This window comes from Bombina bombina, chromosome 8 (assembly GCF_027579735.1).
Source record: "Bombina bombina isolate aBomBom1 chromosome 8, aBomBom1.pri, whole genome shotgun sequence".
Taxonomy (NCBI): domain Eukaryota; kingdom Metazoa; phylum Chordata; class Amphibia; order Anura; family Bombinatoridae; genus Bombina; species Bombina bombina.
The window spans coordinates 287,006,019-287,031,037 of record NC_069506.1 but is presented as its reverse complement, the minus strand read 5'-3'; the positions used below and the strand labels follow the sequence as shown (position 1 = coordinate 287,031,037).

The following is a 25,019-nucleotide window of genomic DNA, read 5'->3' as shown; positions in this document are numbered from 1 at the left end:
TGGCACCGATACTGTATATATGTGCACTGATACAGTATATGCGTACACTGATACAGTATATTTGTGCACTGATACAGAATATTTGTAAGGAGTTAGGATAGAAACAACCAGCGCCTCCAATTAGGCTTAAATCCCCAAAAAAGGAGTTAGTATAATTTCTTAAAATTTAGGTATGATATAATTTCTTGAAATAAATGTAATATGTAGAAAAAACTTTCTCTTTAAAATGTTTTATTTGCATATAATGATTATTATAAAATCACAGGACAGAATAAAATAACAATTACTATGTTTAATCAAAATGCCCAAATCAAATAAAATAATGGTTGGCCAACCTTATGTGATACAGTTTAATCCATATAGATTGATCTCTACTAGGGGAATTGAGGAAAACCCCTCTGAAACCTACCAGTTTATACCATTCCTTTGCGCCAACTATAAAAATCTTTCTACCCACTCGTACAGAATATTTGTGCACTGATACAGTATATTTGTGAACTGATACAGTATATATGTGCACTGATACAGTATATTTGAGCACTAATACAGTATATGTTTGTACCGATACAGTATATGTGTGCACTGATACAGTATATTTGTGCACTGATACAGTATATGTGTGCATTGGTACAGTATATGTGTGCACTGATATAGTGCATTTGTACACAGATACAGTATATCTGTGCATTGATACAGAATGTGTGCACTGATACAGTATATGTGTGCACTGATACAGTATATATGTGCACTGATACAGTATATGTGTGCACTGATACAGTATATATGTGCACTGATACAGTATATGTGTGCACTGATACAGCATATATGTGCACTGATACAGTATATATGTGCACTGATACAGAATGTGTGCACTGATACAGTATATATGTGTACTGATACAGTATATGTGTGCACTGATAGAGTATATATGTGCACCAATACGGTATGAATGTGCACTGATACAGTATATGTGTACACTGATACAGTATATGTGTGCACTAATACAGTATATGTGTGCACTGATACAGTATATATGTACACTGATACAGGATATGTGTGCACTAATACAGTATATGTGTGCACTCATACAGTATATGTGTGCAATGATACTGTATATTTATATATGTCTTCACTTATACAGTACACGTGTGCACTGATACAGTATATGTGTGCACTGATACAGTATATATGTGCATGGATACAGTATATGTGTGCACTAATACAGTATATGTGTTCAATGATACTGTATATATGTGCATGGATACAGTATGTGTGCACTGATACAGTATATGTGTGCAATGATACTGTATATTTATATATGTATTCACTTATACAGTACATGTATATATGAATTGTCCACCTTATTTGTGAGGAACAATGAAAGAGAATTACATTTATCGCTCTATAGAGCATTTGTGTGCGAAATTATCTTTTCTACTAAAGTATTGATTTATTATTTAAAGTGCTTACTTAATGGAAATCTCTAAATTATATGTGACATTAGAATTATCAAGTAAAAGGGATGAAATACAACTACTAAACTGATACTTTTATTTCATCCATATATAATTTGCCGTAATTGAGCTGTGGAATTACAAACAGATTACTATAAGCAGGAAGTTTATCTGCATTCAGTAAACAGACAAATGATTTTACATTACAAATATGTTATGTAAATGATTTGTATTACATTTCCTTTACAATTTTCTATTAATAAATATAAGTATGACCTGTGCAAGCGGTGAATATGTATCACTGGTACCGGGTACAGATTTAATGCACCATAAACAAGCGTCTCTGGGATGTGGGGAGCTGAGTTGGGCTGTGTAATTGTTCCTGGATAGAATTTTGACGTCACTTTGTGACTGAGGAGAGTATATAAGGAATACGCTTCTGTGTCACAGCTCACTTGAGCATCTCACAGCATCTCCCCCTGTACTGAGCAAGCTCTGAACATGCAGCTGATAAAGTCTGCCGGGTCTGTGCTGCTGCTTATAGTCTGGGGCGTCAGTGCCACTTCTCAGCCAGGAGAGGACCGGCTCCGGCACACACACAACCAGGTGAGTGAGACACTACACTGCGAGCGCATCACTGGCAGACAACGTCATTTGTAACCAGCAGTAATTCTGGGATGAGACTAGGACATTTCTTTCCAAGCTTTGCAGTTACTGAATTATTCTAAGTAGCTTGTTAAAGGGACACGCAACCCAAATCTTCATGGTTCAGATAGAACATACAATTTTAAACAACTTTCCAATTTACTTCTATCTTATTTTTTTCCATTCTTTTTGTATCTTTTGTTAAAAAGCAGAAATGTAAGCTCGAGAGCATCCACGCGTCTGGAGCACTTTATGGCAGCAGCTTTGTAAGAAAGTTATCCATTTGCTAGAGGACTGGATGGCAGCACAATTTCCTGTCATGTATCTAATTAGCTTATTTATCTTGGTATTCTTCGTTGAAAAGCATACTTAGGTAGGTTCGGGAGCTTAGAGCTAGCTGCTGATTGGTGGCTGCACAGAAATGCTGCTCCTTCAACAAATGATACCAAGAAAATGAAGCAAAATTGATCATAGAAGTAAATTCAAAAGTTGTTTCAAATTGCAGCTGTGTCTGAATCATGAAGGTTTCATTCTGAGTTTACTCTTCCTTTAGGTGGGTTCTTATGTATAGATATTATCAGTACATTCCAGGGAAAGCACCTGCCCCCACTTACCCCTCTCTTCAGACACTACGTTGAACAATTCTTTGGCAGCCAATGGGTTAAGGTATTTAAGCCACTGATAACTGTGACCCTATAAAGGTGACTTTGGGCCAGATTACAAGTGGAGCACTAATATCTCTGCTGGCATGCAAGCGATAATTTAGTGCTCCACTTGTAATCCACTTTGTAATACCAGTGCACAATAATGTGCGATGGTATAACAAGTTAATCGCAATGCGAACGCGAGCTTGTGGTCGCATTGCTAGGAAGCATTGTGCTGACTATAGCTCGCTTCCCTAGGCTCTTATAGGAGCTTCGTTCTGATGCAGTCAAAATCGGCATCAGACCCTCACGCAGCAAAGGGGGTAAGTAGCGCAACGATGGGCAGCATTTTTAAATATATATGTATATACACATACTAACACATAAATATATATGTATATACACATACTAACACATAAATATATCTGTATATACACATACTAACACATAAATATATATGTATATACACATATTAACACATAAATATATCTGTATATACACATATTAACACATAAATATATCTGTATATACACATACTAACACATAAATATATATGTATATACACATATTAACACATAAATATATGTATATACACATACTAACACATAAATATATCTGTATATACACATAGTAACACATAAATATATGTATATACACATACTAACACATAAATATATCTGTATATACACATAATAACACATAAATATAAATGTATATACACATGCTAACACATAAATATATCTGTATATACACATACTAACACATAAATATATCTGTATATACACATATTAACACATAAATATATATGTATATACACATGCTAACACATAAATATATATGTATATACACATACTAACACATAAATATATATGTATATACACATACTAACACATAAATATATATGTATATACACATACTAACACATAAATATATATGTATATATACATACTAACACATAAATATATCTGTATATACACATACTAACACATAAATATATCTGTATATACACATAATAACACATAAATATAAATGTATATACACATGCTAACACATAAATATATCTGTATATACACATAGTAATACATAAATATATCTGTATATACACATACTAACACATAAATATATCTGTATCTACACATACTAACACATAAATATATATGTATATACACATATTAACACATAAATATATATGTATATACACATATTAACATATAAATATATATGTATATACACATATTAACACATAAATATATATGTATATACACATAGTAAAACATAAATATATATGTATATACACATATTAACACATAAATATATATGTATATACACATATTAACACATAAATATATATGTATATACACATATTAACACATAAATATATCTGTATATACACATAATAACACATAAATATATATGTATATAGACATACTAACACATAAATATATCTGTATATACACATAATAACACATAAATATATATGTATATACACATATTAACACATAAATATATCTGTATATACACATACTAACACATAAATATATCTGTATATACACATACTAACACATAAATATATCTGTATATACACATATTAACACATAAATATATATGTATATACACATAATAACACATAAATATATATGTATATAGACATACTAACACATAAATATATCTGTATATACACATAATAACACATAAATATAAATGTATATACACATGCTAACACATAAATATATCTGTATATACACATAGTAATACATAAATATATCTGTATATACACATACTAACACATAAATATATCTGTATCTACACATACTAACACATAAATATATATGTATATACACATGCTAACACATAAATATATATGTATATACACATATTAACACATAAATATATATGTATATACACATATTAACATATAAATATATATGTATATACACATATTAACACATAAATATATATGTATATACACATAGTAAAACATAAATATATATGTATATACACATATTAACACATAAATATATATGTATATACACATATTAACACATAAATATATATGTATATACACATATTAACACATAAATATATATGTATATACACATATTAACACATAAATATATCTGTATATACACATAATAACACATAAATATATATGTATATAGACATACTAACACATAAATATATCTGTATATACACATAATAACACATAAATATATATGTATATACACATATTAACACATAAATATATCTGTATATACACATACTAACACATAAATATATCTGTATATACACATATTAACACATAAATATATCTGTATATACACATATTAACACATAAATATATATGTATATACACATAATAACACATACATATATATGTATATACACATATTAACACATAAATATAAATATATATATACACATACTAACACAAATATATCTGTATATATACATAATAACACATAAATATATATGTATATACACATAACACATAAATATATCTGTATATACACATATTAACACATAAATATATATGTATATACACATAGTAACACATAAATATATCTGTACACATAGTAACGCATAAATATATCTGTATATACACATACTAACACATAAATATATCTGTATATACACATATTAACACATAAATATATCTGTATATACATATACTAACACATAAATATATCTGTATATACACATACTAACACATAAATATATCTGTATATACACATAGTAACACATAAATATATATGTATATACACATAGTAACACATAAATATATATGTATATACACATATTAACAGTAACACATAAATATATCTGTATATACACATACTAACAGATAAATATATCTGTATATACACATAGTAACACATAAATATATCTGTATATACACATAGTAACACATAAATATATCTGTATATACACATATTAACAGTAACACATAAATATATCTGTATATACACATACTAACACATAAATATATATGTATATACACATATTAACACATAAATATATCTGTATATACACATACTAACACATAAATATATCTGTATATACACATACTAACACATAAATATATATGTATATACACATACTAACACATAAATATATCTGTATATACACATACTAACACATAAATATATCTGTATATACACATAATAACACATAAATATAAATGTATATACACATGCTAACACATAAATATATCTGTATATACACATAGTAATACATAAATATATCTGTATATACACATACTAACACATAAATATATCTGTATCTACACATACTAACACATAAATATATATGTATATACACATATTAACACATAAATATATATGTATATACACATATTAACATATAAATATATATGTATATACACATATTAACACATAAATATATATGTATATACACATAGTAAAACATAAATATATATGTATATACACATATTAACACATAAATATATATGTATATACACATATTAACACATAAATATATATGTATATACACATATTAACACATAAATATATCTGTATATACACATAATAACACATAAATATATATGTATATAGACATACTAACACATAAATATATCTGTATATACACATAATAACACATAAATATATATGTATATACACATATTAACACATAAATATATCTGTATATACACATACTAACACATAAATATATCTGTATATACACATATTAACACATAAATATATATGTATATACACATAATAACACATAAATATATATGTATATAGACATACTAACACATAAATATATCTGTATATACACATAATAACACATAAATATAAATGTATATACACATGCTAACACATAAATATATCTGTATATACACATAGTAATACATAAATATATCTGTATATACACATACTAACACATAAATATATCTGTATCTACACATACTAACACATAAATATATATGTATATACACATGCTAACACATAAATATATATGTATATACACATATTAACACATAAATATATATGTATATACACATATTAACATATAAATATATATGTATATACACATATTAACACATAAATATATATGTATATACACATAGTAAAACATAAATATATATGTATATACACATATTAACACATAAATATATATGTATATACACATACTAACACAAATATATCTGTATATATACATAATAACACATAAATATATATGTATATACACATAACACATAAATATATCTGTATATACACATATTAACACATAAATATATATGTATATACACATAGTAACACATAAATATATCTGTACACATAGTAACGCATAAATATATCTGTATATACACATACTAACACATAAATATATCTGTATATACACATATTAACACATAAATATATCTGTATATACATAAACTAACACATAAATATATCTGTATATACACATACTAACACATAAATATATCTGTATATACACATAGTAACACATAAATATATATGTATATACACATAGTAACACATAAATATATATGTATATACACATATTAACAGTAACACATAAATATATCTGTATATACACATACTAACAGATAAATATATCTGTATATACACATAGTAACACATAAATATATCTGTATATACACATAGTAACACATAAATATATCTGTATATACACATATTAACAGTAACACATAAATATATCTGTATATACACATACTAACACATAAATATATATGTATATACACATATTAACACATAAATATATCTGTATATACACATACTAACACATAAATATATCTGTATATACACATACTAACACATAAATATATATGTATATACACATACTAACACATAAATATATCTGTATATACACATACTAACACATAAATATATCTGTATATACACATACTAACACATAAATATATCTGTATATACACATACTAACACATAAATATATCTGTATATACACATGCTAACACATAAATATATATGTATATACACATACTAACACATAAATATATATGTATATACACATACTAACACATAAATATATCTGTATATACACATACTAACACATAAATATATATGTATATACACATACTAACACATAAATATATCTGTATATACACATACTAACACATAAATATATCTGTATATACACATACTAACACATTAATATATCTGTATATACACATACTAACACATAAATATATCTGTATATACACATGCTAACACATAAATATATATGTATATACACATACTAACACATAAATATATATGTATATACACATACTAACACATAAATATATCTGTATATACACATAGTAACACATAAATATATATGTATATACACATACTAACACATAAATATATCTGTATATACACATACTAACACATAAATATATCTGTATATACACATACTAACACATAAATATATATGTATATACACATGCTAACACATAAATATATATGTATATACACATATTAACATATAAATATATATGTATATACACATATTAACATATAAATATATATGTATATACACATATTAACACATAAATATATCTGTATATACACATACTAACACATAAATATATATGTATATACACATATTAACATATAAATATATATGTATATACACATATTAACATAAATATATCTGTATATACACATACTAACACATAAATATATATGTATATACACATATTAACATATAAATATATATGTATATACACATAGTAACACATAAATATATATGTATATACACATATTAACACATAAATATATATGTATATACACATATAAACACATAAATATATATGTATATACACATAGTAACACATAAATATATATGTATATACACATAGTAACACATAAATATATCTGTATATACACATACTAACACATAAATATATATGTATATACACATATTAACATATAAATATATATGTATATACACATATTAACACATAAATATATCTGTATATACACATACTAACACATAAATATATCTGTATATACACATATTAACACATAAATATATCTGTATATACACATACTAACACATAAATATATCTGTATATACACATACTAACACATAAATATATATGTATATACACATATAAACACATAAATATATCTGTATATACACATACTAACACATAAATATATATGTATATACACATACTAACACATAAATATATCTGTATATACACATAGTAACACATAAATATATATGTATATACACATACTAACACATAAATATATATGTATATACACATACTAACACATAAATATATAGGTATATACACATACTAACACATAAATATATCTGTATATACACATACTAACACATAAATATATCTGTATATACACATACTAACACATAAATATATCTGTATATACACATATTAAAGCATAAATATATAGGTATATACACATACTAACACATAAATATATCTGTATATACACATACTAACACATAAATATATCTGTATATACACATACTAACACATAAATATATCTGTATATACACATATTAAAGCATAAATATATAGGTATATACACATACTAACACATAAATATATCTGTATATACACATACTAACACATAAATATATCTGTATATACACATACTAACACATAAATATATCTGTATATACACATACTAACACATAAATATATCTGTATATACACATATTAAAGCATAAATATATAGGTATATACACATACTAACACATAAATATATCTGTATATACACATACTAAGACATAAATATATCTGTATATACACATACTAACACATAAATATATCTGTATATACACATACTAACACATAAATATATCTGTATATACACATACTAACACATAAATATATCTGTATATACACATACTAACACATAAATATATCTGTATATACACATACTAACACATAAATATATCTGTATATACACATACTAACACATAAATATATCTGTATATACACATACTAAGACATAAATATATCTGTATATACACATATTAAAGCATAAATATAAATGTATTTAAGCAATGTAAATCCACTTTTCAGTGCCGTTTTGTTTTCTAACACCCCACTCGCACCAACTTTAAAGCCCCAAAACTGCCTAGTGCAGTTGTTTTTTATTTAAAAAAGTGCTAGATTTTTTTTTAATAAAAAACTACAATGCCCTCTATTTTTAGGGCATTTGGGGCACTTTTAGAAAATTAACCAGAGATCTAATCTCTGGTTAATTTTTGAAGCACTAATTGCTATTGCAAGCTCTCTATAGCAGTAACCAAAATTGCCCGTTTGTGGGAGTGTAATAGTTTAGCGCTCCACTTGTAATCTAGCCCTTTATGTTTATAAAGCGTAGCCGGTGATGCAGTATCATTCCTGCCAGTGAGAAAAAAATCAGCTTTAAAGTGAAGACACCAGTGAGTAGCAGGAGCCAGGGAGGTACCTGTGTATTTCTGCCTGCATAGTGCCGACAGTATACCCACACCTTCACGCATCATTACATGTAGATTGTAAGCTCTCCGGAGCATGCTCATCTGTTTGTTTTATGTCTCTGTATTCTCTTTATCACCATGTATCGGTGCCACTGGGTTATCCCTACTCATGTACCCAGCACTACGGAAGTGCTATATGAATAAACAATATTAAGGAGCAGCCAGAGTGCAGTACGTACAGAAGAGATATACTGAGAGCAACAGATACACAGAACAGCTGCCCAGCAGAGGTGGCAGTGACAGACTTACTGATACATAATGTCACTGAGGAGCTGGTGTGTGCTCTATGCTGGGTGCATTAGTATAAAGTTCATGTGCTGCAATGTGCAGATCAACAAATGAAATCAGGGACTATTGTTTCTGCCATTAGTAATCAGATACAAACTGGGACTATTAGGGAGTTGTGAGCAAATTGGCAGCAAGTTGTGAATTAGACAAAATGATGTTTGTCAGGGACAAGAAAGTGAATCTCTGGGGATAAGAACTACTGAATTATAGTTATAAAATAGCACATCAGGCACTTAGTGTCAGGGACTATACATCATTAACCCTTTGTGTCAGAGGCCCGTACACATAAGGTAAATCTCACAGCTGCACAGAGGTCATAAACAGATTGCCGTGCTCTAGTTAGTAGCTCTGTAAGTGCACACCAGTGAGTGTCACATGCTCCTCAGCCAGTAGTGATAATGTGTCCTCACGTGCAAATGTGTAAACACGGATACACAAAGTGTCACACGGCACTTACACATCAAGTGTATCACACGCACTAGTCAGTTACAGGAACGTCTAGTCAAAATTAAACTTTCATGTTTCAGATAAACTTTTTTCATCAAATTTGCTTTGTTCTCTTGGTATTCTTTGTTGAAAGCTAAATCTATGTAGGCTCATATGCTGATTTCTAATCCCCTGAAGGCCAGCTCTTATCTCTTATCTATTTTGACAGTTTTTCACAGCTAGACAGCGCTAGTTCATGTGTGCCATATATATATAACATTTTGCTCACTCTCATGGAGTTATTTAAGAGTCAGTACTAATTGGCTAAAATGCAAGTCTGTCAAAAGATCTGAAATAAGGGGTCACTCTGCAGAGGCTTAGAAACAAGGTCATCACAGAGGTAAAACGTGTATTAATATATAGTGTTGGTTATGCAAAACTGGTGAATGGGCAATAAATGAATTATCTATCTTTTTAAACAATAACAATTCTGGAGTAGACTGTCCCCTTAACACTCAATAACGTATACCTGTCCCCAAGTGACCACAGCAAAGGATATAGGAAAACATACTAAAGAAGCATTTCAAGGGGTGTGTCACTGGTCCAATGCACATTTGGTAATTAAATTCCATTATAAATTATATTTGTAGGCAGATAGTTTGCTATGCAGGGGATGATTGCTGATATGTGTTGTGCATTTAGATATAGAAAAGATAAAGCACAAAGACAATATGTTGTTTTCTATGTGCAAACAAAGTTGTGTGGAATCACTTTTAGATGATCTTATGTTCCACACAGCCCTGTTTGGACAGCCTCCTAAAACATGGCTGTGCCCATTACTTTATAGAAACTCAGTGGAATTTAGATAACCAAACATTTTCAAATTACTTAACTTACAAGATAATAGATGTAAGTATAAGTTGTTTAACTACACATAGTTAAACATTGTATATTACAGCCTCAAGAGGAACCCGGAAGGAAAACATTGAACAAAGGGTTCTGTGACCCCCATGGAGGCCAAGTGAAGGGGTCATATGGAGGTCAGTAGGTTGGGCCATATGAGGGTAGGCGGTGGAAGGCAACAGAAGGGTGGCATTGCAGGATTGGAACGTGCAAGGAGAAGCTGCTGCTTCCCTGTGCACAGCTGAATGGCGGAACCTGGTGAACGGCAGGTGGATCTTACCTGTCCTGCTGTGGCGGCTTTCCGGAATCGTCTCGGCAGGTTACTGCTGATCAGGGGAGGACCGGGAGCATCGAACGGACCAGGATGCGCATGAAGAAGCTCCGGCGTCTCCTCGCACGGCTTATTCCCAAGACCAGTGGCACGGCAGAGGGCTCATTCCTGTCTTGGTGGTGGCTCTGCAGGAACAACATCACGGTGTGTGGCTTAGGAGTGTAAGCTGTCCGCCTTGAGGTAGGTCAGAGGTAGGCCCGTTACTGGGAAGCGGTCGCAGGGGACTGGCTGGAGACGGCAGGAGGGCTGCTGGAAGCGGAGGCGGTGTCTGGAGCAGACGGCAAGCGTTCAGTTTGCAAGGGGTTTGGGTCCTGTTCAGGGAGAGGACACAGTGGGAGCCTGTCGGCCCGGATGGCGTGAGCTGAACTGCCGGTGTTGGGACGCATGTGTGGCAGGTGGGTGGTGTGGAGAGGGGAGTGTGTGGGGCCGCCTTGTATCTCCCGCAGTACCTTCTGTAGCAGTAATGGGTAGGCCTGGCCCAATTTTGGTTGTAATCACACCGGGAGCGGGTGGGGCAAGGGCCCATTGGCATAGGCTGAGTTAGAGGGATGATCGGTAGGTGGGGAGGCCAGAGCTGGGCAATTAGTGTCAGGAGGAGAGGACGGGGCTGGGTGCAGGTGAGGTCGGTTAGGTTAGGGCCATAGTGACATGGGAGCCTGAAGGCTTTAGGTGGCGGTAACAGGGGTAGGCCAGGGGTTCGTGTCAGAGTAGCCCAGTGTTTTCGCTAGGAGGCCTGCAGTTAGTCAGTGCGGGTGGGGGGGATTTTGGTTAAGGTACAGGGATCCCTGTACATAGCATAGTGGTGAAGTAACTGGGTTATGAGTGTGGAGCCCCTTGGTTTGAGTCTAGGGTGAGTAAGGGGCAGGTTAGGGAGGTTGTGTTGGGCGCTGTCGCGTGGAGTTATTTAGCTGATTGTATTAGCGTTTGCAGGCAATCATTCCCTGGCATTAGCTTCCTGTTAACATATGATGAGGCCAATTCTCCCTGAGGCTAAAAGGCTAAATAATAGAGTTTTTAATATTCCCCCTGTAGATGTTTCATCATTGGAAAATAGGGTGGGGGAGGGTGGGGCTTTCCTCTTAGAGTACCATACAGATTTGGAGAGCAGGGTCGTAGCCCTCGGGCTTTGTTAAGGGGGTGTCCTGCTTGCTGGTTATGGCAGGTTGTTTTGGATGGGAGCCGAGGACATGCTGGCGTAGCTTTTGGGAGATTAGGGTCCCAGTGGGTGGCATGGATTTGATTGTCGAGGGTAAGTGTTCTAGGGCTCTGGTATGGGCAGGTTAGCAGGGGGAAGTGGGTTAGGGGTTGGGGTTAGGACCAAGGGGTGGTGCAATTCCCATTGCAGCAAAGGTGGGTGGGTTTCAGGAGAGGATAGTGGAATCTGTGGGAGAGCTATAGGTGGCGGTTCAGGAGCAAAGCGGCTGGCGGCCAGGTATGAGTTCCAGCTACCACTGAGGAGGTGCTCATGTCATTTGTCATCTGGCGGTTGGCGTTCAAGTGGATCAAGAGGATAATGGGGTGAAGTTAACCTCAGTTGCCATGTTGGCAGGTAGCTACACTGTCTCCCAACCCTAATGTCATAAGTTTAAATATGTGGCTGTAGTTACTGGGGGCTGCATTTCAGAAGCGTGTAGTGGCAAATGGGTGCCGCAGACTGCGGTCCGGGAGACTACGGCTGGTAACCTGGTAAAAGTCCCAGCTACCGCATGGAAGGTGTTGCAATATGCTTGGACAGCATGGTAGACGTGGAATTGGTTCAAGGACGTAAAGGGGGCCCCTCTGAACAACACTTGGCAGATGTGGTGAGGTATTTGTTTATCTTGGTGGAGGTAATTTATATGGCATAGGCATGTGGATTTTGGGTCCCCTTTTGGGGCATTCTAGTCTGCATCGTTGCAGTTTGCTGCGCATTCATGGTCGTCTTTATGTGGCTGTTACGAGGTGGCTAGGGTGTTGTCTAGTGGTTAGACCAAATCCGGCGGTTAGCTGGGTCTCCTCTTATAGGCCCTCTGGTTTGGGCTAGTGGTTACTTAGCGACCCATTTGTAGGGAGGTTGTGAGGTTCAGTCTAGCAGTGGAGGCTGCTAATTCTTTGCACACTGGTGTTCATAGTGAGTAGTTCTGCTGTTTGGGGATTCTAGGTGAGTTTGTGTTCAACCAGTGGGTATCCTGATGCGTTTTCTTGGTGTGTAGGTGTTAGGGCATGTAGGCCTATGGTGGTGCCTGAATTTTGAATGAGTAGTAGTTTTCATAGGTAATTTTAGGTTATGTTGTTTCCTCTTCCCCTTCAGCATGTTATATCAATTCCCTAATATCATATGCATCTTCGTATGGTTCGTTTGGCTGTGTTCATGCTCAGTAGTAGCCGGTGGCTTAAAAATAGTATAATATGAAAGTCTACCCATTTTGTCTATGGAAATAAAGGGGAGAGTTGGGCGGAGTCCATGCTCTTCCTGAGTTACATTAAAAATAAAAATAATTAATGTGGCTCGAGTGCCCCTTTAAAAACTCTGGGAGTTTGTTGAGTTGTATGGTTGTTTATGTGTGGTGGGGGGGGGATAAGGTTTTATCTGGGGTAAGGGGTACCCATGTTTGGCTATGTCCGTTGGATGTTGCTTGGGTTGGGCCTACGGCCAATCCACCCTGAATGCACCCGATCTCGTCTGATTTCGGAAGCTAAGCAGGGTCGGGCCTGGCTGGTACTTGGATGAGAAACCTCCGGGGTTGGGTTGTTGTGGCGTTGTAATCCCTGTGTGTTTTTGTTTTTTGTGTTTGTCTAGCTATGGGTGTTGGTCTTAGCCCGGTGCCAATTCGGTTTTTACTTCCTCCATCCCATGTTTTCCTATTGGTTTAACAAAAAAAATTCCTGCTCCTTGATTGGTACCCCCCTTTTTTTTGGCCTTTGGTTTGTTTCATTTTCACTTTTGGGTTCGTGCCCCCCTCCCCCGCAATTTAGTATTAACCCCCCCCGGCTCTTAATAAAGCTTGGCTGGGGATTTAGTCATAGGGGAGTGGGGCGGTTCGGAAGATGGTAGATTGATGATCATGTGGGCATGTCATCATATGCCGTTGTTTGATTTGGCTAGCTATTTTTGTATTCAATTTTCAGGGTATATGGGTAGGGGTATACATAGGTATATGTATATATATATATATTTAGGGGAGTTGGCCAAAATAGCCCAGTTGGTAGAGCGATAGGCTGAAGATCTAAAGGTCACTGGGTCGATCCTGAGTTTCGGCAGTGGCTTGGCTATTGTAGATATAATACTCCTTTCAAAGTAGCTTCATTTTTGTCTGATTCATGCAGAGTTGTGTGTTTCATTGGATTTCATGGTTGTTATATATCGGGTTGTATGCCGGCCCGCCTGTATATATATGAGTGGTATGTTAAAATCCTGTCTAGGTTCGCATTGTTATGGTTATTGAGTTTGGTTAAATAGGTGTCGTGTGGAGCTTCCCTTTGGTTTGGGGGGTGGGTCAGAATTTTGGGCGTCAGTCACTTTGGGGGTCCTTGGGTGTACGGAGCAGGTCGTTTCCAGATCTTGGTGAGGTTGGCATTTTGGCCATGCGCATTAGCTGGAGGTCGCAGTAATGATTTAGGAGTATTGGTGGGTGGCTGGGCTTATGTTTGCCGGCCTGGATTGGTCATTGGGTAGTTGGGATAGTTTTCAAGAGGGACGGTGAAAAGTTTGTTAGGTTGTTCCCGGCCCCTAGGGGAGGATTCAGTTGCTTACGCAAGGTGATATTCCCGGTGGGGGGTCCTGCTGACGCCAGGTTGGGTACAATTGGGTCAGGACTGAAGTTGTTATGGTCCTAGTTGTGTTTCTTCCCATATGGTGTCTTGGGATCCTTGGTAGGAGGGCAGATGCTACCCCCTTTGATTATCCTATTGTGTGGCGTTGATTTATAGTGAAAGCTTGGTGTAAGAGATGTTTGTCGATTTGCGGTAGGATTCCATCTATGGCAGTTGCATTTGTTTCGTTTGTGGATGGAGCTGGAAGCTACTGGAGGGCACATGCTGGGAACAGTTGGGTTGGTGGTCTAGTTGGGTATGGGAGTCTTTTTTAGTGGTCGCCCAGGGGTGTTTCTGGTTCAGGGTGTGAGGGGGACCGGGAGTTGCAAATTTTGAATTTGACAAGGGGAGCTGATGCTCTTGATCGATGGCTGGTGAGGCCGTGTCTTATACCCTTTCAGGGGTGTTGGTGGAGAACGTTGGGTTTTGGCTTCCCCCTTTGCGGAGTCCTCAACTTAGTTAATGTTTTGTAATTGCTGAAAGGACCCGCCTGGGGATTGTGGGCTCGTAATAAGAGAACACTTGATTAGATATCTAGGTGTTTGGGAAACCAGCGTAGTCCTTGAGAGTTTGATACCCTATATGGGTATAGTGTATTTGATTGTAGTTGGGACGGTGGGTTCAGAGTATTTCAGGTAGCAGTGGACAATTGGGGTTTTGGTTGTTGGACAATTGGTCTTTTGGTTGTTGGACAATTGGTGTTTTGGTTGACTTTGGTAATTAGGCTTGTCATGGTGCTGGTGTGATAATATGCATGGGTTCCATGTTCATGTTTATTGGGGCTTATGCTTCCCGACGTGGATATGGGTTTTAAAATTAAAAAAAAAAAAAAGTTGTGGGTGGCAGTGGTGGTTGATCGGATGTGGAATTTCGTGTTGGGGGTTTGGATTTGTGAATTTGTTGCTTGGGGCCTTTCTCCTTTTGGTTTGGAGTAGGGTCCGGGGTCGGTTGTATATGAGTCGGGTCGTTGGAGTCGGCAGTTAATTGGTTCCTTTGATAAGTAGTGGTTTAGGGAGCACCCAGCTTGGTGGTTGAATTCGTTAAGTTAAGTTTCAATGTACTGTGATGTTTTTAATGATTTGTTCTCCCCGGTAAGGGGTAATCTAGTGCTTGTTGGTGGGCAGCTTCCGCCTTAACGTGGGGTTACAAGGCCGTTGTGCCGGTGCTCGAAGTTGGGTCGAGCTGTGGCGGGGGGTGCTTGCCTATTTTGTGGTGGTTTGGATCACAGTGGATTGTTGGTACCTCCTGTTTGATTGGCAGGGGAGAATTTTATACAAGGGGGCGTGCCCTTCTTAGTGGTAAGATCGGCACACGTTGTGGAGGATGAGCAAACACCCTGGGGTTTTTATGAAATGTTTAACTGATTATTTTGTACGGTTATGGATATATTATTTATGGTGTTCAATAAAGCAGGCTGCGGCCTTTGTAACCCCACTTTCTTGTGTCATGCGTTTATTTAAGCGGAACGAAAGTGCCTAGTATGGGGGTCATGCTGTTTAATATCCCTTTGTGTGCATCACCTACAGCAGCACATCAGTAATACTGTATTCGATTGCGTGCAATAACTGCATACTGTGTCTCAGCGCTCTCTGTCATGAGAGGGGTGAGTAGTATTGCAGTTTGCTTTTGTGTGATTTAATAACTACATGTTTACAGTGTATATTGTTACCTAGTCATTATCTGGATGTCTGTGAGTGCTAATAAACTATCGGCTAGATTATGAGTTTTGCGGTACGACTATACCGCTGAAAAATTGCCCACTGCACGTGAAATGGCCAGTAACGCATATTACAAGTCGCGCGGGATATCTATACCTCAAGCATTTTAGCCTGTAACGCAACGTCCATTCCGCACTCAAAAAAAATTACGTTTGAGTGAGGGATTTTCCATAACGCCGTATTACAGGTTTGGGGTCTGGTTAAAATGCTTGCGTTACAGCATATACCGACACAATCCATTCCACCATCTGAGACCAGTAGTTATGGATTTTGCAAAACAAAAATGTTTCACAAAACTCATAACTAAAATGTTACAAAGTACACTATCATAAACTACTATTACCCCTAAATCGCCGCATTCCCTGCATTTCAAACACTATATTAAACTTATTAACCCCAATCTGCCGTCCACCCACATCGCGACTATTAAATAAACCTATTAACCCCTAATCCGCCGCCCCCTAACATCGCTGACACTAAATAAACCTATTAACCCCTAAACCACCAGCCCCTCACATCGCCAACACTATAATAAAGTAATAACCCCTAAACCTCCAGCCCCCACTTTGTAACGAATAAACTAAACCTATTAACCCCTAAACCCCCAGCCCCCACATCATAACTACTAAACTAAACCTATTAACCCCTAAACCGCCCCCCACATAGCAAAACACTAAATTAAATCCTAAACCTAACACCCCCTAACTTTAAATTAAAATTACAATATAACTATCTTTAAATAAATTAAAACTTACCTGTGGAATAAAAAAACTAAGTTTAAACTATAAATTAACCTAACAACTATTCTAATAAAATTAAACAAAACTACCAATTAAAAATCCTAAATTACATGATTAAAAAACCTAACACTACGAAAAAATAAAAAACCTAAATTACAAATTTAAAAAAATCTAATACTACGAAAAAAGTAAAAAAAAAGATTACAAAAATAATAAACACTAAAATTATGAAAAATAAACAAAATTGTCAAAAATAAAAACAATTACACCTAATCTAATAGCCCTATAAAAATAAAAACACCCCTTAACCTACAATAAACTACCTAACCTACAATAAACTACTAATAGCCCTTAAAAGGGCCTTTTGTAGGGCATTGCCCTAAGTTGAACAGCTCTTTTACCTAGAAATTTTTTTATAAAGTCCCCCCCAACGGTAAAACCCATCACCCAAACATTTCGCGTTATTTTCGCACACTGTATAGCGCAAAACTCGTAATCCAGGTGAATGTGATTTCTAGTGAGTTGTTTAATCATCTAGAAAAAATAGTCATATAATGTCTTTCACAGAAGGACCATACGCTGGCTCCTCATTATCAGTGGTTCTCATCCAGTGAATTACACAGGATTAACCCATAGTATCTGTCACAGAGCAGATATCTGTTATCTTCATCATGTGATGATTCGCACAGCTCATTAGATCACAATATCTGCATGTAATAGAATTATATCACATTACTGGAGATCCCCATGAGGTGTTTTGGGGTGTCACTAGCAAGAAACAAAGCAGGGGTGTCACATATTTATCAAAAGCAGCCACCCCATGAGGAACTATTGAATTGTATTTTACTTTTCCCCTACCCCTAAATAACCATGAACCCTATTAGATGGCCAATAATCTTATACATTCTATAGCATGAAGTTAAAGAGCAAATTTACATAATTAATGACAACATTACAGTCTTCTGCATGACAAACGCTTGAAATTGTGATGAGAGCCATAGGTCCAGAAATAGAGGGTCAGTGAATTTATTTGTGGTTATGGAGCAGCTAAATGACAATGACAGATATAACCAGTCACTGTTTAATTGCAGAAGAAATAAAATTGATGAAAAATGTAATACAATTAATTATTTAAATCTAGGAATAATAATGCTGACATGAAGGGGAATTTGTGTTTCTTTTTATTTCTAACAACATCAACCAATTTGCTGGGGGAATCTTTGTTTCACTGTAGTAAAGTGGCAACACTAGTATATATTTAAACCACTGAGTGCGTTGCAAACCCTCCCTGGAAGAGAAGTGCTTCATTGCACTTTGATCAGCTACTGATGTAGAATCATGAAATTGAATTTTAGTAAAGACAGGAGATATTTGTCATTAACCTGAATATAAAATGTATAGAATTGTTGTCTACAAATAGCTGAACAGCTGGATGTTGAGGGTAAGTGATCAGTGGAAAGTGACAGACTGAGTGAGACACAGATAACGAGCTAATGATCAGCCAGTTAGTGATTAATTAGTTCCCTGTATTACTGACTGTGTAAGGGCAGAACATCTGAAATGAAAAAAGACTGTACCGAACACACAGCAAGAGAATTAACCCCTTGTCTGACAGAAAGGCTTAAAATAATCACTGTAGATTCTTAAAATGTCTTGTAGTCAAAGTAAATAAAATGTAATTCAAGTAGATTATAAACTCTTCAGTTAGCAGTTAGGATTGGAAATTTGTGTTAGATTTTAGGGTTAGTAACCTGCTAGGGGTTAGGGTTAGGCACATCTGTTAGGGGTTGGAGTTAGTAATTTCTGTTAGGGGTTAGGGATTAGGGACTAGTGTTATGGGTTAGCGTTCAGCTATGGGTAAGGGTTAGAGGTTGGTTAGGGTTAAAAGGACAGTATACTCCAAAATTGTGATTATTTAAAAAGATAGATAATCCCTTTATTACCCATTCCCCAGTTTTGCATAACTAACACTGTTATATTAATAATATACTTTTTACCTCTGTGATTACCTTGTATCTAAGCCTCTGCAGACTGCCCCCTTATCTCAGGGCTGTTTATAACTTTCATTTTAGCCATTCAGGGCATTTGTAACTCCATAGGAGTGAGAACAGTGTTTTATGTGTTTTATATATAAATAAATAAATATATATATATATATATATATATATATATATATATATATATATATATATATATATAGTAACAATTAACTAGCTCTGTCTTGAAAAGGTTATAAAATGACAGAGATAAAGGCAGCCTCCAGGGGCTTAAAACAGGGAGTGATTTACTGTTTTATATGTTATAAAATTTATCAATATAACAATATTGGTTGTGCAAAGCTGGGGAATAGGTAATAAAGGTGTTAATATCTTTTTAAACAGTAACAGTTTGGAGTAGACTGTCCCTTTAAGAATTAGGGGGTAGAAGTTAGGGTTATGTTTGTGGGTTAGGATTATGGGTTAGGGTTAGTAACTTCTGTTATGGGTTAGTTTTAGGGACTTTCATTAGGGTTTATGCATTGGTTTTGGGTTAGGGTTAGAGGTCATGCTTATGGGTTAGGGTTTAGAGGTTAGGGTTATGGTTTAGGGTTAGAAGTTAAGGTAAAGGTTATTGATGTGGTTAAAATTATGGGTTAGGGTTGGGCATTAGGGGCTAGTATTATCAGTTAGGTGTCATGGGTTAGGGATAGAGGTCAGGGTTATGGGTTAGAGGTTAGGGTTATGGTTTAGGGTAAGGGGTTAAAGGTTATGGTTTTGGGTGGACGTTAGGGTTAGTAATATGGGTTAGGTGTTAAGGTTTATGGGTTAGAGGTTATGGGTTAGAGGTTAGGGTTATGGTTTAGGATTAGGGGTTATACTTTATGTTAAGGTTATGGTTGTGGGTGGACTTTAGGGGTAGTATTATGGGTTAGGTGTTAAGGGTTATGGGTTAGGGATATGGGATAGCAGTTAGGATTAATGTTATATGTTAGGGTCAAGGTAAGTGTTTAGAGGTTATGGTTATTGGTTAAAGTTATGGTTTAGTGGTTAAGGGTTATTGTTAGGGTTAGTAACTTGTATTGGGGTTATGGTTAGGGATAGAGGTTAGAGATGGAGGCTATTGTTAGGGTTAGGGTATTAGGGGCTAGGGAGCTATGTTAGGGTTAGAGGTTAGGGATATAGGCTTTTGGTTAAGGATTAGGGTTAGGGTATTAGGGTTAGAGATGGGGCTTTTGCTAGAGATTAGGGTATTAAGGGTTAGAGAGCTGTGTTAGGGATTAGTGTTAGGATATTAGGGATTAGGGTTAGATGTTAGGGAGGGGGCTATTGTTAGGGATTAGTGTTATGATATTAGGAATTAGGGTTAGAGGTTTGGGAGGGGGGCTATTGTTAGGGATTAGTGTTATGATATTAGGGATTAGGGTTAGAGGTTAGGGAGGGGGCTATTGTTAGGGATTCGTGTTATAATATTAGGGATTAGGGTTAGAGAGGGGGCTATTGTTATGGATTAGTGTTATGATATTAGGGATTAGGGTTAGAGGTTAGGGAGGGGGGTATTGTTAGGGATTCGTGTTATGATATTAGGGATTAGGGTTAGAGGTTAGGGAGGGGGCTATTGTTATGGATTAGTGTTATGATATTAGGGTTAGAGGTTAGGGAGGGGGGCTATTGTTATGGATTAGTGTTATGATATTAGGGATTAGGGTTAGAGGTTAGGGAGGGGGCTATTGTTATGGATTAGTGTTATGATATTAGGGATTAGGGTTAGAGGTTAGGGAGGGGGGTATTGTTAGGGATTCGTGTTATGATATTAGGGATTAGGGTTAGAGAGGGGGGCTATTGTTATGGATTAGTGTTATGATATTAGGGATTAGGGTTAGAGGTTAGGGAGGGGGCTATTGTTATGGATTAGTGTTATGATATTAGGGTTAGAGGTTAGGGAGGGCGCTATTGTTAGGGATTAGTGTTATGATATTAGGGATTAGGGTTAGAGGTTTAGAGAGGGGCTATTGATAGGGATTAGAGTTAGGATATTAGGGGCTAGGGTGCTGTGTTAGGGGTTAGGGTTAGAGGTTAGGGATAGGAGCTATTATTAGGGTTAGGATATTAGGGTTAGAGGTTAGGAATAGGGGCTATTGTTAGGTATTAGGTTTAGGATATTAGTGGTTAGAGTTAGAGATTAGGGATAGGGGCTATTGTTAGGGACTAGGATATTAGGGTTAGGGTATTAGGGGTTAGGGAAAGGGGCTGTTGGTAGGGGTTAGCATTAGAGGTTAGGAATAGGGGCTATTATTAGGGTTAGGATATTAGGGGTTAGAGGTTAGGGATAGGGGCGATTAGGGATTAAGTTCAGGGTATTAGGGGTTAGGGAGTTGTATTAGGGGTTAGGGTTATGGGGCTGTTGTTAGGGATTAGGGTTAGGGTATTAGGGGTTAGGGAGGTGTGGTAGGGTTTAGAGGTTAGGGTTATGGGGCTGTTGTTAGGGATTAGGGTTAGGGTATTAGGGGTTAGGAAGGTGTGTTAGGGATTAGGGGTTAGAGGTTAGGGTTATGAGGCTGTTGTTAGGGATTAGGGTTAGGGTATTAGGGGTTAGGAAGGTGTGTTAGGGATTAGAGGTTAGGGATATGGGGCTGTGGTTAGGGTTAGGGTATTAGGGGTTAGGAAGGTGTGTTAGGGATTAGGGGTTAGAGGTTAGGGTTATGGGGCTGTTGTTAGGGTATTAGGGGTTAGGAAGGTGTGTTAGGGATTAGAGGTTAGGGATATGGGGCTGTGGTTAGGGTTAGGGTATTAGGGGTTAGGAAGGTGTGTTAGGGATTAGGGGTTAGAGGTTAGGGTTATGAGGCTGTTGTTAGGGATTAGGGTTAGGGTATTAGGGGTTAGGAAGGTGTGTTAGGGATTAGAGGTTAGGGATATGGGGCTGTGGTTAGGGTTAGGGTATTAGGGGTTAGGAAGGTGTGTTAGGGATTAGGGGTTAGAGGTTAGGGTTATGGGGCTGTTGTTAGGGTTAGGGTATTAGGGGTTAGGAAGGTGTGTTAGGGATTAGAGGTTAGGGATATGGGGCTGTGGTTAGGGATAGTATGTACAGATGGATATTACTTCTATCTGCAGTACGAATAGTTACAATATCATTGCTTGCGGTCAGTAGAAGCATTTATGTTAATACATCAATATTACAAATCTGCTTTGAAGAGACGGACGTGCCTTTCAGGTTTGTCTCTAATGCTGTTAAAGAGTAAATTTTACACAACTTTACAATTTAATTCTATTATCATTTGTGCTTCGATCTCTTGGTATCTATTATTGAAGGAGCAGCAATGGGAACTGGGGACTAGCTGAACAAATCGGTAAGCCAATGACAAGAGGCATATGTGCAACCAATCAGCTACCAATCAGCTCCCATCTCCTTTTGGGTTTCATGTCCCTTTAAGACAGGCTTCTATCTTACACAACACAGAGTAACTAACTAGCTGCTGGTGACACAATCTGGGAATAGTGACACTAGAGATCAGAGGTGCTAATATGTCATTATAAACGTTATTTTCACTCTGTCGTTTTGTTTTATTCTAGGATCTAAGTGCGGTGCAGGACGATCTCCTTGTGAAGCTGCTGTCTGGATGGATGGACAACGCAGACAGTAACTCACAAGAGATTGATAGAGGCGTTTCCGATAGTTTGGAGGGCAAGTCAATAGCACGTTCATCTGCAATGAAGCTACCCGACCTCACCATACGTGAGCGCAAAGCCCCCTGCAAGCATTTTTTCTGGAAAACCTTCACAGCTTGCTGAAGACAAGGGCCTGGCGCAGATGTAAATAACGTGACGTTGTCTGTACGTCCTGTTCTGGCTGCATCATTTATTAAGTATTTGTTTCAAATAAAAATAGAGAAATTGTCCTGCAGTAATTATGTCTGTGTTTGTTTTTTTAGTTTCAATTTTCTAAAAAACAAAAAAAGGAACGAAAAAGAAACAAAAAAAAAAGAAATTCTGCAATTAATTAAAATCAGGGGTTTCTAAATACAATATACTCGGTCAGGCCAAGAGTACAAGTGGAGAGCAAAAAAAAAATATTAGCATTATTGTGCGTTAACATTGCTTGAGAGCTAGCAAGAGAGTTTCTATTTTTGCACAAATATTACAAGACAATAGTAATTTTCATTGTTCAAGCGTTAATCTAGTGCACACTAACATCTACATGTCAGACAGTGCACGCTAACATCTGCATATCAGACACTGCGTGCTAATATCTACATGTCAGACAGTGCTCGCTAACATCTGCATGTCAGAGTGCACGCTAACATCTGCATGTCAGACAGTGCTCGCTAACATCTGCATGTCAGAGTGCACGCTAACATCTGCATGTCAGACAGTGCTCGCTAACATCTGCATGTCAGAGTGCACGCTAACATCTGCATGTTAGACAGTGCACTAACATCTGCATGTCGGACAGTGCACGCTAACATCTGCGTGTCGGACAGTGCACGCTAACATCTGTATGTCGGACAGTACACGCTAACATCTGCGTGTTGGACAGTGCACGCTAACATCTGCATGTCAGACAGTACGCGCTAGCATCTGCATGTTGGACAGTGTGCGCTAACATCTGTATGT

At 35.8% G+C, this 25,019-nt stretch overlaps 1 protein-coding gene across 2 annotated transcripts; it reads left to right on the top strand.

The window, feature by feature from the left end:
• The first annotated feature begins 1,923 nt into the window (after window positions 1-1,923).
• LOC128638206 (somatostatin-2) lies at window positions 1,924-24,309 on the top strand. Of its 2 annotated transcripts, none has more exons than XM_053690064.1 (2): window positions 1,924-2,060; window positions 23,979-24,309. In XM_053690064.1, exons 1-2 carry the CDS (start codon window positions 1,956-1,958, stop codon window positions 24,195-24,197), a joined length of 324 nt encoding a protein of 107 aa, XP_053546039.1. In that variant the 5' UTR covers window positions 1,924-1,955; the 3' UTR covers window positions 24,198-24,309. The 2 variants fall into 2 exon arrangements, with proteins under 2 accessions (XP_053546039.1, XP_053546040.1); XM_053690065.1 differs by lacking the exon at window positions 1,924-2,060 and adding an exon at window positions 19,802-19,873.
• The last annotated feature ends 710 nt before the right edge of the window (window positions 24,310-25,019 follow it).

What these genes read in the sequence shown, in the direction of transcription:
- LOC128638206 (XM_053690064.1), top strand. Translation starts at nt 1,956, where the DNA reads ATGCAGCTGATAAAGTCTGCCGGGTCTGTGCTGCTGCTTATAGTCTGG. An exon ending in TCCGGCACACACACAACCAG is followed by an intron (nt 2,061 to 23,978) that starts GTGAGTGAGACA and finishes GTTTTATTCTAG; the next exon opens with GATCTAAGTGCGGTGCAGGA.